General features: G+C 39.6%; 2 protein-coding genes across 3 annotated transcripts in view; one reads left to right on the top strand and one right to left on the bottom strand.

Annotated features, from left to right (window-relative positions):
- gdap2 (ganglioside induced differentiation associated protein 2) overlaps positions 1-3,321 on the bottom strand; it is a 32,347-nt gene extending 29,026 nt beyond the window's left edge. The window contains exons 1-2 of one of the 2 annotated variants that reach the window (XM_074694853.1): positions 3,085-3,321; positions 1,319-1,530 (exon numbers count right to left, since the gene is read on the bottom strand). In XM_074694853.1, the coding sequence (XP_074550954.1) occupies positions 1,319-1,503 (185 nt within the window). In that variant the 5' untranslated portion in view covers positions 1,504-1,530; positions 3,085-3,321. The remainder of the gene's footprint in view (positions 1-1,318; positions 1,531-3,084) is intronic. The other variant, XM_074694854.1, reaches the window with a different exon arrangement.
- A 1,300-nt stretch (positions 3,322-4,621) lies between these two features.
- Positions 4,622-14,286, top strand: wdr3 (WD repeat domain 3). The gene is made up of 27 exons (XM_074695531.1): positions 4,622-4,723; positions 5,751-5,952; positions 6,037-6,246; positions 6,339-6,457; positions 6,539-6,617; positions 7,051-7,146; positions 7,230-7,334; positions 7,421-7,522; positions 7,614-7,714; positions 7,828-7,932; positions 8,011-8,241; positions 8,336-8,429; positions 9,466-9,567; positions 10,327-10,409; positions 10,530-10,668; positions 10,765-10,821; positions 10,912-11,012; positions 11,120-11,231; positions 11,326-11,460; positions 11,538-11,588; positions 11,677-11,742; positions 11,888-11,980; positions 12,090-12,140; positions 12,227-12,270; positions 12,355-12,483; positions 13,874-13,967; positions 14,048-14,286. Exons 2-27 carry the CDS (start codon positions 5,779-5,781, stop codon positions 14,201-14,203), a joined length of 2,829 nt encoding a protein of 942 aa, XP_074551632.1. The 5' UTR covers positions 4,622-4,723; positions 5,751-5,778; the 3' UTR covers positions 14,204-14,286.
- Positions 14,287-16,528: the final 2,242 nt, after the last annotated feature.

The following is a 16,528-nucleotide window of genomic DNA, read 5'->3' as shown; positions in this document are numbered from 1 at the left end:
AAAAACACAAATAAACGGACTCCCACCGAAAAAGTCTGATATCGGTCTGCATTCACGCTTTATTTAGAGAATTTTCAGTGCGTTACTTTCACACAAAAACACCGCTAAATAAGGCTCTAGATCTCATCTTGTCGTAAAACGGCGCTACCTACGCTGCAGAGCCACAGCTGGCTACGAGGCGCTCGCCGCTTGGTGTATCAGTCCGCGCGCGGCGTGCCAGATATAAACAAACGCAGGTAGTCTGCCAGGACGAAGAGACACGATGAGAACTAGCCTTATATAGCGGTGTTTTTGTGTGAAAGTAACACGCTGAAAATTCTCTAAATAAAGCGTGAATGCAGACCCATATCAGATTTTTTCGGTGGGAGTCCGTTTATTTGTGTTTTTGGTCAAGTAAAAATTGGCCCCGTCTGAGTGCAGAGGAAACTGGTAGAGGAGCAGGGAGGGGGTGTTTGGTGCGAGCGCCCTGGGCTTCTGCTGCACAAAAACACCGCTGTAGGGGTAATTTCTGCCCTAAACCTTGTGATAGGACCCAACTTGTTCCATCCCGGAGTATCACTTTAATGGTGTGCCGAACAAAGTGTTTCCATCATGGGTTGAATAAAAGGTTTTCTAAAACACATGGGGATTTTTTTTTTTGTAGAGCTGTATATTATGTGGCTTCAGAGAGCCTCAAAAAAAGCACAATAGCCCCTCTTTAAACTAATGCTATTGGAGGATGACATCAGATGTCACAACATTTTGGTACATGTCCAATGAGAAGAATGGACCCTTCCCTGACAGGAGCAGAAATATTTTACCTTCTTGGGCTACGATTTTTGGGGTGCTGATTCGATTTAAATTGTGATTAGTGATTGGTGAATGGGAAATGATGATGACCTAATGGCTGTGTGTGTTAAGTAGGTTAGTGATGAACGTTTGGGGACAATTGCATCAGAGCAAACTGTTTCATCAAGGTTGCCAAAGTTACAAAGTTATGGCGAAGACGTATTTGGAGGGAATCTGAAACAATATAAAAGTTACACCCAAACTTTCTACAAAAACCTTGTCTAATGACGCCGAATGTTTGGGTTATGGCTTCTTTGGCTGAAGTCAGCTTTTAATGGGAGCAAATCTTAACTCTGACTCTAAAACTGGTTTTCTTGAGACTAACTTGCAACAGGTCTTAAGTTAGCAGAAATATCACCATGTTGCTAAATTTGAAAAAGTGCAAATGCAAAATTGATGCAAGTCTCTCCTGAAGACACTAAAGCATTTGGTGAATGTTTGCATGAGAACCTGTTAAAAGCAACAAAGTGATGAAACCGTCGTGACTCACAAGAGGATGATCTTGCGGTTGATGTCCGCTCTGAAAGGGAACGGCGAGGGGAAGCTCTGCTGACTTAGCAGGCTGTCGCTCTGGTCCAGCTTCGGTGTCTCCTCGCCATCCTCACCCAGCTGCTGCTGCCAGGTGGAGAGAGTCTGGATGTCCACAAACTGGGAGCGAGCACCCAGAGGATCCATCCCCCTCTGGATCTCAGGACAGCCACACTGGAAGCAGGAGAAGGGAAGGTGGATTAAAACACAGAGTTGTTCTTTATCCATCAATTAATCTGTTAGTGGCTTATCAGTTATCAGTTGTTTACCCAAACAAATTTGTAGACTGGGGCGAAAAACGTCTTAAAATTCTTCGTTTTATGTGTTGCCAGGGGACGATTAAATTCCACTGGCTGACTAATCGGCTGAGCAGCAAACACTTTTAAGATTTACAATTCAATCCATTAATCTTTCGAGTCATTCCTGGAGCTAAAAACGCCAATAAAAGCTGCTGGTGCTTGTTTCTCATATTGTGTGAATTTGTTTTGTAATAAAAATCAGTAATAAAAATCACAAGCCCACCACCATCCAGACGCAGCCACTTTAACCTGCAGTGATTCAATAATCTAGGGTAGTCTGGATGTAATCTTTGTATCAGCAGTCAGAGGATATGAGCTCCATGTCTCGTTAAACAGAAGAACAACAGAAGCTCTCTCTGTTTAATGATTTGGCCTGAAATAAACTCTGTATACCAGCAGAAGCTATTAGTCAATTAACTGATAAGTGGTTTGAAAGATAATGGATCAGCCACTTTTGGGAAATCTATCCATGGTTTGCAAATAAATTTTGGTTCCCAATGTAGGATCCACACCCTGAAGGAGGGGTGTGCTTTTGTTGTCAAAATAAGATTCACACTTGATAACAAAAAATCAGGATATGACAAAGACATTAATAACGCATCTGTTTCTCTGTGAGGTTTCAGGGGGAAGGGGGCAATTTTCCAAAAAGGGTTCAACAAAATAAAGCTGTACGATGCTTTTAACCAAAATATATTCAGCCTACATGCGACTCTGATCATCCCTGTCTGTTCTGTACCGTTGATTTGATAAACATTACCTCAAGTGACACTTTAATAATCAATTCTACGGATCAAATAGCCCAGTCCTGCACCTCTTATCACCTCTATGTGGATTTGGGACTTTGAGTCACTTGATCCACCACAAAGGAAACTAAGCGAGTCAAGTGTTGCTTTGATTTCTTGGGTTAATATTTGTTGCTTTGTAGTCTGATGTTGCTCCTCTGGGAAAGAAGTGAACTTTAGTGGTAATATAAAGGTTAAAATTTAAAAAAAAAAAAAAAAAAAAAAGGAAAAAAAATATGACCAATCCCCAATTCTGCAGAAGTCATTTTATTTTGAAAAAACAAACGAAGTTTTATTATGACAGTAACAGCAATTATAGCCTAAAGAAAGTAAAAACACGTTTGAAGTGCTTCCAAAACCTACATCAATAGTTATCCATAATATCAGGATTAATTTACGTATTTTAACACTGCGACACAGTTTGAAATAGCAGTCGTATATCATAATAATTAATCAAAACACAAGGTGTAACTGTTAGAGTCAGACGTCGGTCCAAAGAAAAGTCGCGATCCTGTCAAAAAATAAACTACCAGCTGATAAATTCACATATTTATCTGTTTTATATCAGATAAAACACTCCAAATAAGGAATATTAAATGTTTGGATTGATGATAGTGCAATATCACAACCCCTTAATCAGCACTTACCTACCTATCCTGTAGTATTTCCTCCAAACAGAGGTGATGTCCACGTCAAAAAGGGGAAAAATGATGATTTACAACCAAATAAAGCTGTAAATGGTCTCAGGACGTGTTGTCGTTTCTCTTGATTTCCATACTGGTGATGAAAGGAGTTGAAAAAACAGGCAAAATAGAGTTAAAAACGCCAATTACCAGGTTTACACATTTAGCCTGTAAGCTAGGCGCCCATGGATGCGAGGTCAAGCTAACCACAGCTAATACGACGATATGAGGCAGGGATTTTCAAAATAAAACTTCTGCATACACAAAAGGGAATTCAAGTTCAAGTGCTTATCCTATTCGTTTGACTTAAGATAGGGATTTTTAAGCCTACAAAATCTACCGGATCTTCAAAATCAGTGCTCAAAACTATAAAGTGATGTTTTCTTTATTGCTGCCTATTCCCTGAAAACTGCCAATATCAAAGCTGCTAAAACCACAAGAAAATTATTAGTCACTACTAAAAAAAAAAAAAAAAAAAAAACATCTCCATTGGCCTCTATTTCTAGTAAAATTTGACATCTTATTACTACACTTTACCCTAACGATTTGTGATGTTTGATTATTTATAAGCATCTGTTTTAATGAATAACGTGTTATGTAAACTATTACAGTAAACAGTAAACTATTTTAATAATCTTTGATGTTAAATGTAACCTGTGTTTTAGCCCTAATTCACTACAACTGTGTCTATTTATGGTATTTATTGACTGTATTCACTGTTTTACTCGATTTGTAAAATTGTATCTGTATTCTGTATAACTAATTGTATTGTAAATCCTGACCAAGGACAAGGACTGCAAATTAGTTGAAGCTAGACGTCTTATATATGGTCACATTTTCCCATTGTGGCAATGTGGTATGTATCGTCCCTGTCAAATAAACAAATAAAATAAATAAAATGTTGTAGGGCACTTTGATAAGCTGATGTGTGTTGTCTTATGTGTTTTCAATAAAGTATTTTCCATCTACTTTTCTAATCTCTCCGTTTAAAGGCAACATGACATATAAAGAAAAAAAAACGTGTTTTATTTTCCAGGCGTCAATTAACTACACTTCCTGTGCTGTGTGTGTTGTTTAACTTGAGTTTCACAATCACGACTGAATCAGCTGACTAAGAGTAAAAAACACTTCCGCTCTGACCATTAAAGACTCTGTTTAAAGTAACATTAATTCAGCTGTATTTACCCCTGGCTTGAAACCAGATGCGTTTATCCTCTTGCAATATCAAGTAAATACTTTAAAATCTGATTTATTAAGGGATATGTTTTTCCTTTAAAAGTAAAAGCTGTGGCACGTCTCTTACGTGCCTTCCCCTGGCAGCGCAGACGGAAGCAACAGAAAGCAGACGATCGAGTTTAAAATAAAAAGAATAAAATAAAAAGGGCACCATAAAAATTTGATTTTTACGTCTTTATGCTTTAATAAGTATTACTGATAGGTGTAAATTTTCCTATAACTGGTGTTTATGCGGATATGAAATCCTTTTCTTTTCCCGGTAAGGAGACCTCTTTTTAATATGATTAGCTATCTGTGATCGGCTGATTCAGTCTGGAACAGAAGCAGTGGGAAACACAACACAAGCCAGTTATCCACATTTTTAGAGGTAAGTACAGAAAACAACCTAGAAACTGAATAATTTTACATTTTTTACGAAATGTGAACTTGATTCTTAACACGTAGATATAGAAATACGAAGAAGTCGTGTTAAGATTTCCGCGTTTGCACTAAAAATTCCCCACGTGGGCTCATGAGCAGTCAGTGTTCGTGCTTGGGTTCACTCGATTAGTTCCGTAGTGCTTGCTGGGCGGACGGGGCTTAGTGTGGCTGAGTTAGTTCGGTGAACCAAAGCGTTAACACCGGCCGCGCGGGGAATTGTGTGCGATAAAACAAACGCGTTTCAAGACTAGCGTGCTAAACTTAGCTTCAAATGTACGAAAATGAGGCGAAATTGTTTTATTATTTGAATCTCACACTATTTTTCTGATGGTTAGAGGTGAAAAATACTCCAACTGCTTATTTGTGCCAAAATTTAGAGCCCCTTGGTTAAATAATTCGTCCCTATGAGTAAATTATGTTCAGTCATATTATGAATTGAGGTTAAATGCTGGAGCATTTGCTTTTAATAAAATATTCACCGACGCATTTTTTTATGAAAACCTTGTCACGCTGTATTTTCACAATCCGTGAGTGCAGACAAGGATACATGGGTGTTTTCTGCTTTATTGAGTTTAGTTAAAAAACATTATTAACAAGTTTTAAACTCACATGCCACAGATTTGTTGATTCACAGCTCCACAAACCAACCAACAAATAAAGTTCAGTTTGGTTTTAAGTGCTCATCTGGGATTACACAAATGTTTAAGTGCATACCTTGACATACCTCTTATGGTTTGATTGAACATTTTTGTGGACTTACATTTAGATTAAGGTAAAAAAAAAAAAAAAAAAAAGAAAGAAAAAAAAGGGGCAAATAAAGTGATATGATATTTTCTCAGGTGGAGAATTGTAATCATTCATTGCAAAACCATCATTACCACAACTAAAGCACTGCATTAGCCATTAACTCTGTCTTCACCAGCAATTTGTCACTTTAACCCCGGATTTGATCTTTTCCCTTGTTTGTGAAACAGGATTTAACACCACAACAGGCTGCAGGTCATGGGCTTGACCAAGCAGTACCTGCGCTACGCTCCCAGTGCAGTGTTTGGAGTTATCGGCAGTCAGAAAGCAAACATTGCGTATGTGACCCTCAGAGGTGGAGAGAAGGGGCGCTACGTTGCTGTGGCTGCATGTGAACAGGTGTTCATCTGGGATGTCAGAAAAGGAGAGAAGGTAAGATTGAGATATCTGACTGCAGAATGTCCTTCAGACTCAGGTGGGTATCAGATGTGATGTAGGATCTGTCTTTGTGTCCAGGTTCTGATCCTGCAGGGACAGAAACATGAGGTGACCTACCTCTGCCCCTCCCCTGATGGGATCCACATCGCTGTGGGCTACGAGGACGGTGCTGTGAAAATCTTCAGCCTGATGAACGGAGAGAGCAACGTCTCCTTCAACGGGCACAAGTCTGCTGTCAGCGTTATTCACTACGACACGCTCGGAGCTCGCCTCGTCACTGGGTCAAAGGTCAGCCACTGGATGATTTCTCCATCTGCTGCTTTCTCTGTCTTTAAGAAAACGTGTTGAAGATGTTTTTAACCCCTTTCTTCACTATTCAGGACACAGACGTGATCGTGTGGGATATCATCAACGAGTGTGGGCTGTACAGGCTCAGAGGACACAAAGACGTCATCACACAGGCTTTGTTCCTCAAAGACAAGAACCTGCTGGTTACAAGGTAACACACCTGTCAGAGATAAAAGTATGGGATGAACTTCAGCATGTACAGTCTGCTGATCTGTCTTTTCTTTCTCATCAGCTCTAAGGACAGTTTTGTGAAGTGGTGGGACCTGGACACTCAGCACTGCTTTAAGACCATGGTGGGCCATCGCAGCGAGGTGAGAAGCCTCTTCCTGTGTTCGCAGAAGATACTTATTTCCAGATCAGACTAATAAGTTTGATAATATTGTTTCCCACGCTTTGTGACACACAGCTGATGTAGTTTGAGTCTCTAAAGTTTTGTCTGGGGGTAATTGGATTGTATGAGATGTTTGCTAACTTGAAGAAAAGCAGACAACACTGATTACTTAATTAAGTCTGGTAAGTAGATGAATGTGACTGCTCTTTGAGAACTGTAAACTCATTGTTGCCAGCGAGACTTCCTGCTCCGCTTTCTTTTAGCTGCTGGTGACATCACAGCATTACTTCATCATGTCGTTTTTTTTTGCTTGTTTTCTTGGTGTTATGTTACCTTTTATTCTACATTTCCAACCTTGATAAATCTTTCTTATTGTGTGTTATCCTCTGTATTTATGTGTGTGTGTCTGTTAGGTGTGGGGCATGTTGCTGTTGAACCAGGAGGGCCGATTGTTGACAAGCTCAGCAGACAGTGAGCTCCGAGCCTGGGACATAAACTACCTGCAGGAGGTGAGGAAAAACACAGCTTTTCTTTGACTGGGTTTAGATCAGTGAAATGTCAAATAAAATCTCTATTTCTGCTTCCTGCGCAGGAGAAAGCTGAAGGTGAGCCCGAGGGGAAAAAGGTGAAAACTCTCCTGGATGACGACAATGACGATGGAGACAATGAGGACGAGGTGGATGAAACTCCTGGAGAGGTACGAAAGAAGCCTAAAAGTTTTAATAAAGATTATAGTGATGGAAAGATTGATTTCTGAGATTCTTGAGTCTTTCTGTTTCACAGCGGATCGTGAGTTGTAAGAAAGCTGGCTCCATCCTGAGGGAGGCCAGAGACCGAGTCGTTTCCCTGACGGCAGACGCCAAAGGGAGAGTCATCGCCTGCCATGTGAGTGTGTGAAACAGGGTTTAACGTCTGCAGAACTTCTTCATTATTCAATTAAAAAAACAAAATAAAACCACTCTTGTCTTCCCTTCAGGGCAATGACTCTGTCTTGGAGCTCTTCACTGTGCTGTCTGAATCAGAGGTGCAGAAGATGATGACAAAAAAGTTGAAGAAAGCTAAAAAGAAGGCAGCAAAGTAAGAACAGAAAGTGTCATGTTCATCTGTCCTGGGAATACTGTGCATTCAGCGCGTCAAAGGTTTGGAGGCTGGTATGTCAATGTTTACTGTGTTGCTGCCCCCTGCTGTAGAGCTCAGGAAGATGCAGGCGAGGAGGCAGCAGAGCCGGTGGTGGAGCGGATGCTGAAGGACGAGATCATCAGACTGACCAACATCAAGGCGTCCTCAAAGATCAGGTGAGTGTGGAGTGAAGTCAGACTTTTGTTCAACGTGACGAATAAGCACATGAACCAAATCTTCTCCGTCCTCTTCAGGTGGGTGGACTGCCTCTCATGTGTAGGCGGCGAGCTCAAGGTGGCGCTGCTCCTGCAGAACAACACCATTGAAGCGTACAGCCTGAAGACCGCAGACAAAACCCCCACAGCCAACAAGACGGCTCGCCTCACACTCGGCGGCCATCGCACAGACGCTCGCACAATGGCGTTCAGCTCCGACAACCTGGCCATCCTCTCTGCCTCAGGAGACACGGTCAAAGTTTGGAACAGGTGAGATTTTTGTTTGGATCAGGAGGAATCTCTCAGGTGGTTTGGATCGATTATATCATCATTACACGCTGTCTGATTTCTGACGTCTGTGCAGGTCGACTCTGCAGGTGGTTCGCACCATGGCCTGTCAATACGCGCTGTGCTCGCTCTTTGTGCCCGGAGACAGACAGATCATTCTGGGAACCAAGGTACGTGAACACATATGTAGATATTAGGGCTGTCACTTTAACATGTCAAGTAGATTCATTAATTACTCCACAAATTAACGTGTTATAACAATTAACGCAAGATTAACTCATTGGCTGTCTAATTTTGTTTTCTCTGACTATATAAACACCAAAACTACCTTGGAAGAGTGGACTCTCTTCTTTTATGTCTCTCTTCCTGTTTTTGATCCAAAAAATTTGCAAAACATACTTTTTTTGACTGTATTCGTCTCGGGCGCTCCATCCTTTGATTCTCTCCATGATCTCCGTCATCTTTTCTCACGATGGCGCCGCTCTTTCTCTCTTAACTATGGCGACACATCCTCAGTTGGAGCGTGAGCTGCCTGAACTTTTCTGACTTGCAGTGTCTCGTTATGTCTCTGTCATCTCACATCTTCTCCTCATATCCACGCTGAGCTCTCATCCAAAGAGCGCACTGCTCTCACCCACAGTAGTTTACGAGCAGGATTTTGATTGACAAGCTCCGCCAGACCCTGCCTCCCCCTGCTGAAAAAACATTATTTACATCTGCATCCACAGTAAACGGTTATGATTAAATAAAAAGATTTGGATGTACAAATCTTCTCTTCTTCCTGTGTTCATTTGATTAGTCACACTCTAAAATTTTGTAATGTCTTAGAATTTAAATTCTTTATCTGAGGACCTTAAGCAGAAAATGCGATTAATTAGATTAATTAATTACAAATCCTTTAATTAATTATTTTTTTGATCGCCTGACAGCTTTTTTAAATATACACCCTACCTCTCTTTAAGGAGGGATTATTTCAGTCTTTTTGCTTTGTTTGGAGTTTTGTGCGAGCGATCACAAACCAATTTTCATACCCTGACGTCACCCAGCCTTTTTCACTGCTCTGGAAACTAGCTGTTTTTTAGTGTTGTGTGAACCCAGCAGTTAAAAGTCAAGTTAAAAAAAACTCATAGTTCTTCAAAAAGTTCCTTGTTCCTGTGGTTGAAAAGCACCTTTTGAAGCTGCTTCATCCTTCTTCTTCTTTTTCAGAGTGGGCAGCTGCAGATCTTTGAGCTGGCCTCAGGAAGTCTCCTGGAGACCGTGGACGCTCATCATGGAGCTCTGTGGTCCCTTTGTCTGGCCCCAGATCAGGTAGATACGACTACACTTAGTCACACTTGTCTTATAGGGCTGAGACAATATGCTATTACTGTGATTAGATTTAAATTGTGTTTCTTCTATATTTACGATTTTTCATTTTCTTTTTAAAAACAAGACAATGTAAAAAAAGTTAAATGATGATGATATCTACAGACTATATCAGGAGCCATATTTTCCCATAAAATGCACGTAGTGTGAGTCAGTTTTTAAGATTTATTCAGGGGATCTGAAACCTCAACTTTTTCCTACCCAGCTTATAAACAAAGACCAGACTTAAATTTAGAAAAAAATGAATAAATTAATTTTATATATATATATATATATATATATATATATATATATATATATATATATATATATATATATATATATATATATATAATTATTATTATTATTATTTCAAAAATTAAATAATCGTTTAATTAAATTAAATTAAATTAAATCTAAATAAATAAATGAATTATTAAAGTGTAACATAAATGTTAAATAATTATATGTACACATATGCACATCACGTGAGTCAGAGAGAAAAAATTTGCCCTCTGCTGGAGAAAAGTGGTAACTTTTTTCCAATCCAGTTTATAAACAAAGACTGAAATGAAAAATTTCAATTTGTAAAAAAATTTTTTTACAGCTTTTTGATATATCTTCACAATTTTTCCTTCCCACCCCTACTGTCTTGATTTTTTTTTTCAATCTCCAGTAACTCTTTGTAGCACCTGTGCTTATATTTGTGTTTTCTACCTGCAGAGAGGGATCGTCACAGGTGGTGCCGATAAAACGGTGAAGTTCTGGGAGTTTGAGCTGACAAAGGACGAAGGAGCCACCCAGAAGTGAGTCGATCAGCTTCAATCTCAGTTTTTTGAATATTTCAGCAACATTTTTTTTAAAAATCATCTCCAGAAACATGTTTTAGATCAGACTCGTGCTGAAATAGTGTGTGTTTGTTGTAGGAGGCTGACGCTGAAACACACTCGCACTCTGCAGCTGGAGGACGACGTTTTGTGTGTGAAGTTTTCTCCCGACCACAGACTGCTGGCTGCGTCTCTGTTGGACTGCACGGTGAAGGTCTTCTACACCGACACACTGAAGGTAGAAGAAAATAGATTTTGAGTGAAACTGCTTTTTAATAGTGTAATAAATCCTTCTAACATCACATCTGAACATTTCTTCTTCGCTCTGCTTCAGTTCTTCTTGTCTCTGTACGGACACAAGCTGCCCGTGCTGTGTTTAGACATCTCACATGTAAGGATCAAAAACGGCCACAGTAATAATCCTGACAGTTGGTTAAACCGCTCAGATGTTAGACTCTGATGCCTGCTTTCCTTCCTCCAGGACAGCACTCTCATCGCTACGGGCTCTGCTGACAGAAACGTGAAAATCTGGGGTTTGGACTTCGGCGACTGTCACCGCTCCATGTTTGCTCACGATGACAGGTAACACCCAGGAACCTAGGAACGAGACGTCCTCTAATCAAACACGTTTGATATTTCTTTTCCTCTCCGTCTTTGCTGTTTTTTTCTGATTGTTCTCCTCTTTGCAGCGTCATGTTCCTCCAGTTTGTTCCCAAGACTCATCTCTTCTTCACGGCGGGGAAAGACAAGAAGATCAAACAATGGGACGCCGACAAGTTTGAGCACATCCAGACTCTCGAGGTGACGCTTCTTGCACATTTGATGTCCAGAAACTTGAGTATGAAAGGGTCAAGTCCACAGGTCAAGCGTTGACCATCTACTCTCTGCCTCTCAGGGTCATCATCGGGAGGTTTGGTGTCTGGCCATCAGCCCAAACGGCGACCACATGGTGTCATCATCTCATGACAAATCCCTGCGGCTGTGGGAGAGGACGAGGGAGCCCATCATCCTGGAGGAAGAGCGGGAGATGGTGAGGAGGAGGAGGAGGGTTTGAAACTCACTCAGTCTTTGTTTTTGTGGCTCATCTCTTTGATTTCTTTGTCGCAGGAGCGAGAAGCAGAGTTTGAAGAGAGCATGGCTAAAGGAGACATGCCTGTGGTGAGTGCCGGTTGATATAACATAAATCTCAAGGTTTCCTGTTGTGTTGGATTGATGTTATTTACTCATGAACGGACTTTATCTTCAGGTACCTGGAGAAACTGAAGGAGAGGCGGCTCCAGCTGGAAAGAAAACGGTTGAAACTGTCAAAGCTGTGAGTTGACGTCACATTTTCAGCAAGAAAATCATTTAAATTCATACTCAAGCTGCTGTCATCTCCCTGAGGTGGTCAAAGCTCTACATTTGTCAGATTTAGTTTCCTTTGTTGATGTTTTCGCCATTTCTTGATTTCTTTGCAGGCTGAACGAATCATGGAGGCTCTCGAACTCTTCAAAGAGGAAGGCAGAAAGATGGAGGAGCACAAATATGCCTGTGAGAGAGCAGGCAAAGAGGTAGATCCAGTTGTTGTTCAGGAATCTCTTCTGTATTTTGCAGGAAATGTTGATGTAGTGTTGGCTTTTTGTTTGCTTTACTTAACAAAAATCTGATGTTGTTTTGCAGCTGCCTCCTCCTAAACCCAATCCCATTCTCGTTGCCTTCGGAAATGTCACAGTAAGTAAAAAAGAATTTAAAAGTGTCACTGTCAGCTCTGAAAAGTGTTTGTGATTGTTGACTACAGCTGTTTTTTTGTTTTTCAGCCTTCACGTTACGTGTTAGACGTCATCAGGAAAGTCAGATCCAGGTAAGATTTAATTTAAGGTTGAATAAATGTTTCATTCAAACTTTACAGACACGTCAACGTCTCCTCTCTGTGTTTCAATCACAGCGAGCTGGAGGTGTCTCTTCTGGTGTTACCGTTCCCTTACATCCCCGAGCTGCTGAGACTCTTTAACAGCTACATCAAAGATGGCCTGGAGGTGGAGCTGGTGTGCCGATGCCTCTTCTTCCTGCTCAGGTAAATAAACTACCCTGAAGATTTAAAGATCTGATAGCTGGATGAAAATGAACGTCAGAAAACAGGAAAAAAAAGTGATTATTTTTAGGGGTGGGAGAAAAAATTGACATATCAAAGTTTTGGGATTTTTCTTTAACAATTATATTTTATTTTATCTTATTGATTAATTAATTTATTTATTTATTTATTTATAATTTGATTTAATATAATTTTGTTGTTTTATGTTTTTAAGAAAAAATAATAAAAGATCCAGGAGCTTTCAGCTGAAAGTGTGTGTCAGAAAACAGGAAAAACTTATTTTTTTTAGGGGTGGACAGGAAAAACTTATTTTTTTTAGGGGTGGAATAAAAAAAAATTGATGTATCAAAGTATTGGGATTTTTTTTCAATGATTATATATCATTTTATTATTTTTTTTTTATAAATTTATTTATTATATTTTAATGTGAAATTACTTTATTATTATATCTTTTTGAAAAAAAAAATGAAGATCTGGTAGATTTCAGCTGAAAGTGAGAGTCAGAAAACAGTAAAAAATATATTTTTTTAAGGGTTGAAGAGAAAAATCTTGCATCAAAGTATTGGGATTTCTTTTTCAACAATTATATTTATTTTATTTTTTTAATTTTTATAAAATTATAATTTTTTTTATTTATTATTTATCATTATATATTTTTGAAAAAAATAAAGATCTGGTAGTTTTCAGCTGAAAGTGAGTGTCACAAAACAAGAAAAATATATTTTTTTTTTAAGGTTGGAAGGAAAAACAATGGTGTATGGAATTTTTTTTAACAATTATATATATTATATATATATATATATTTATCTTATTTACTTAGTTTTAATTTAATTTCAATTTTTCTTATTATTTTTTATTTTTTAAATAATTGAAAAATATATATATTTTTTTTTTCCCAAATTTAAGTCTGGTGTTTGTTTATAAGCTGGGTTGAAAAAAGTTGAGGTTTCAGATCTCCTGAATAAATCCTAAAAAACTGACTCACCTGTGATGTGCATTGGGGAAAATATGGCTCCTGATGTAGTCTGTAAATACCATCATCATCATTCAACTTTTTCACTTACTCTGGTGTTAAAAAAAAAAAAAAAAGCAAACTAGAAATCACAAATTTGGAAGTATTGAAGAATTGCAATTTAAAACAAATCAGCAACCCAAAAATCGTTAAAGAATTGATTTTGGAGAAAAGCAAATAGTCCCAGCCCTCATTATTTTTTACCACATGAAAATATCTGTGAATAGAAAATTGAGACTTTTCATTCCCGGGGAAAATGGGCAGATTGTGTCGGTGAGAACATCAAAATTGATCTGCAGGCTCTTGAAGAAAAAGTGAATTTATCTGCTGCTGATCTAAAATGTTTGACCTCTGCTTCAGGATCCACTTCGGTCAGATCTCCAGTAACCAGATGCTGCTCTCAGTCATCGACGAGTTACGGACCTACACCCTCTCCAAAGTGGGGGAGATCAGAGTGAGTATCATCGACCGTTTCTTTTCACGTCGTCCTGTTTTCATCCCCTCAATGCCTCATCTTTCCTCCTCGTGTCTCAGGATGTGATGGGCTTCAACAGCGCCGCGCTGCAGTTCCTCCAGCGGGAGATCGAAAGCAAAGAGGACGTCATGTTCTTCGCCGAGGCTACAGGTCAGCTGAAGGAGAAGAAGAAGAGGAGGAGGAAACGGGAGCGAGCCATCCTGACCATCGCTTGAATCATTATGGACTGATTTCTCAAAAACATCCTTCACCTCAACCCGGCTGGATCCAGAGGTACCGGAGGGTTCACAACGTTTTTTCTTTTTAAAATCCTGATCAGATGTAACTGCGTTTTTCAGCGTCATGCTCCATTTCCAGAATAAACGGTGTCGGACTTTTCTCACAGCTCTTCAGGTTTTATTTGAGACTTTCCAAACAGATAAATCCAGAAAGGCAGAGCTGGACGTCTCTATAAAACACCTTTATATCGCAGAGCGTTTAATGCAAACATTTCACAACTGAAGCAGAACGCCTTCATGGTCACACACACACACACACACACACACACAGGACAGGGATGATTTAAGACGGTGTCCGTCCACAGGCCCACAGGGAGAGATTCAGGTCTGGAGCCAGCCTCTTGAAACGTCGACGTGACATGAAATGTGTTTGTGATTTTGGCGATTTAGCGTTTCAGATAGAAACCAATATCTAACTTTTTTGAGTTGACTTGTTGCAGCGACTGTCAGGAGTTTCAAACCCCTCAGCTGACCTGAGACCACCACGATGGGACCAAGATGTCCCACACACAGAGCCTCGAGGCTCCTGCACAGAAACCCCCTCCCCTACAGATCCCTGTGGGCCTCTCCAGCCCTCCACCGCTGAATCCAGGGAGATGTGGTTTGACTTTACAGCCCTGTAACTTCTCCTGAATTTATAACCCCACGGCCTGGTAAATGTGGTGAACATATTTCATCGCAGAGGGAGAAAATCTCACTTTTCAGATCCGTGTTGTGAACAGTGAGAGATTTGGAGTGCGTGGCCCCCTAAACCCGACCTTAACAGAATCATCACACCCACATCACACACTTCATTTTCCACACGTGTGTTTATTTCCTGACCTCGGAGCGCTGTGGAATAATGAAATGAAGCCTTTAAAAAAAAAAAAAACGTGCTCACTGCTCGTGTTTTAATCTCAGTGTGGACGAAAAACAAATTAACTCTGTATTTACAGGCTTGTTAAAAACAACGGAGGGGGACCAGGAGCTCTTTACGGGGCTGGGATCAGGCTCCAGGCTGTAAATGTCACACCTACCAAAATTAAAAATTCTTCAGGAAAATCCCAGAACGCGCTCTCACACACTTTCACACAACACTTTACAGAATTATCACCCAACAGAGGTTTGGATTAATCATCACACTGAGTTACAAACTGTTTAAGACGTGAAAAATGTGCTGCTGATCTGAAACGAGGAGTGTGTTTCACCTTCAGCTGTGCCAGACGTGTAAAAGTTAGTTAACTGTACATACCATATAAGATACACAGAAAGATGAAGTGTGAAGAGATAGTGGCTATTTCAGCTGGAATAAGGTTTTTCTAAAACATCAGTGTAGGGAAAATAGAGATTTTATTTAGCTTTTACTGAAAAATCATTTAAAACTACTACAGGGGTATCAGAGGTGTAGTATTAAGACTGAAAAAAGCACAATTCCCCTCTTTGATGCCATGAGGAGGATCTGTTTTGATTGCACTCCCTCGCCACCTTGTGGCCCGGAGTCTCTGCACACTGTCGTAAATTACCTTTAGCGAGGTGTGTGTTCGTTTTGGAATTAAATGGAGATCGGATCCAAACAATTTTTTTTTGTTCAAATCAACTTTTTACTGGAGACAACGCGCTGAGGTAAGGGACTCATCAGTACAGTTACATGGCGATACAGTTATGTAGTGCTATCGGCAGCCTGGTGCTCCAATGTATCTGTAGGCTAACATGACAACACGTAAACGCTGTAAGTGCTCGGTGTTTTAAAGGTTTTTGAAATGATTTTGTAGAATCCTGTTGGGTTAAAAGAAAAAAAAAGGCTTGTTAGAGATGTTATAAAGAGGATCTGTTTTGATTCAGGGTTCCTGCGGATCCTTGAAAAGTCTTAGAAGGCATTGAATTCATAATTCTAAAAATAAGGCCTGAATTGGCATTAAAATGTCTTAAATCCAAATTTCAAAAGTCTTAAAAACTTGAACTCATTGGTAAGATTTATGTTAGTTTGAAGTAAAAAAAATATTGAGTAACATTTGTCTATTTTTCTAAATAATTTCCTGATTTACTCTCGTAGCAACATCGCGTAATCACAATAGCGGAACTAACAAAACGGGGATGTGGTTGCACCAGGAACTTTTAAAAGCAGACGCATGTCTTGGTTCTACCTAGGGTGCCTGGAGAAAGCAAAAAAATGAGGAAAAAAATCCAAAAGTGGCTTAGGAAAACTGATCATGGCAGCAAAACTGAGAAATAAATTTGAAATAAAATTTCAAAAACCATGCAAAAAATTACAAAAATGGTTGT

Source organism: Halichoeres trimaculatus, unplaced genomic scaffold (assembly GCF_033239565.1).
Source record: "Halichoeres trimaculatus isolate MK-OKI-2021-1 unplaced genomic scaffold, fHalTri1.1 fHalTri1_scaffold_19, whole genome shotgun sequence".
Classification (NCBI taxonomy): Eukaryota; Metazoa; Chordata; class Actinopteri; order Labriformes; family Labridae; genus Halichoeres; species Halichoeres trimaculatus.
The sequence above is the reverse complement of the archived record's forward strand: the minus strand, read 5'-3'. Positions and strand labels throughout refer to the sequence as shown.

Excerpts from the sequence above, each read along its gene's own strand:
- wdr3 (XM_074695531.1), top strand. The coding sequence starts at position 5,779 with ATGGGCTTGACCAAGCAGTACCTGCGCTACGCTCCCAGTGCAGTGTTT. Across the intron at positions 6,618-7,050 it reads TGGTGGGCCATCGCAGCGAG|GTGTGGGGCATGTTGCTGTT; the intron begins GTGAGAAGCCTC and ends TGTGTCTGTTAG. Across the intron at positions 10,822-10,911 it reads TGTGTTTAGACATCTCACAT|GACAGCACTCTCATCGCTAC; the intron begins GTAAGGATCAAA and ends TCCTTCCTCCAG.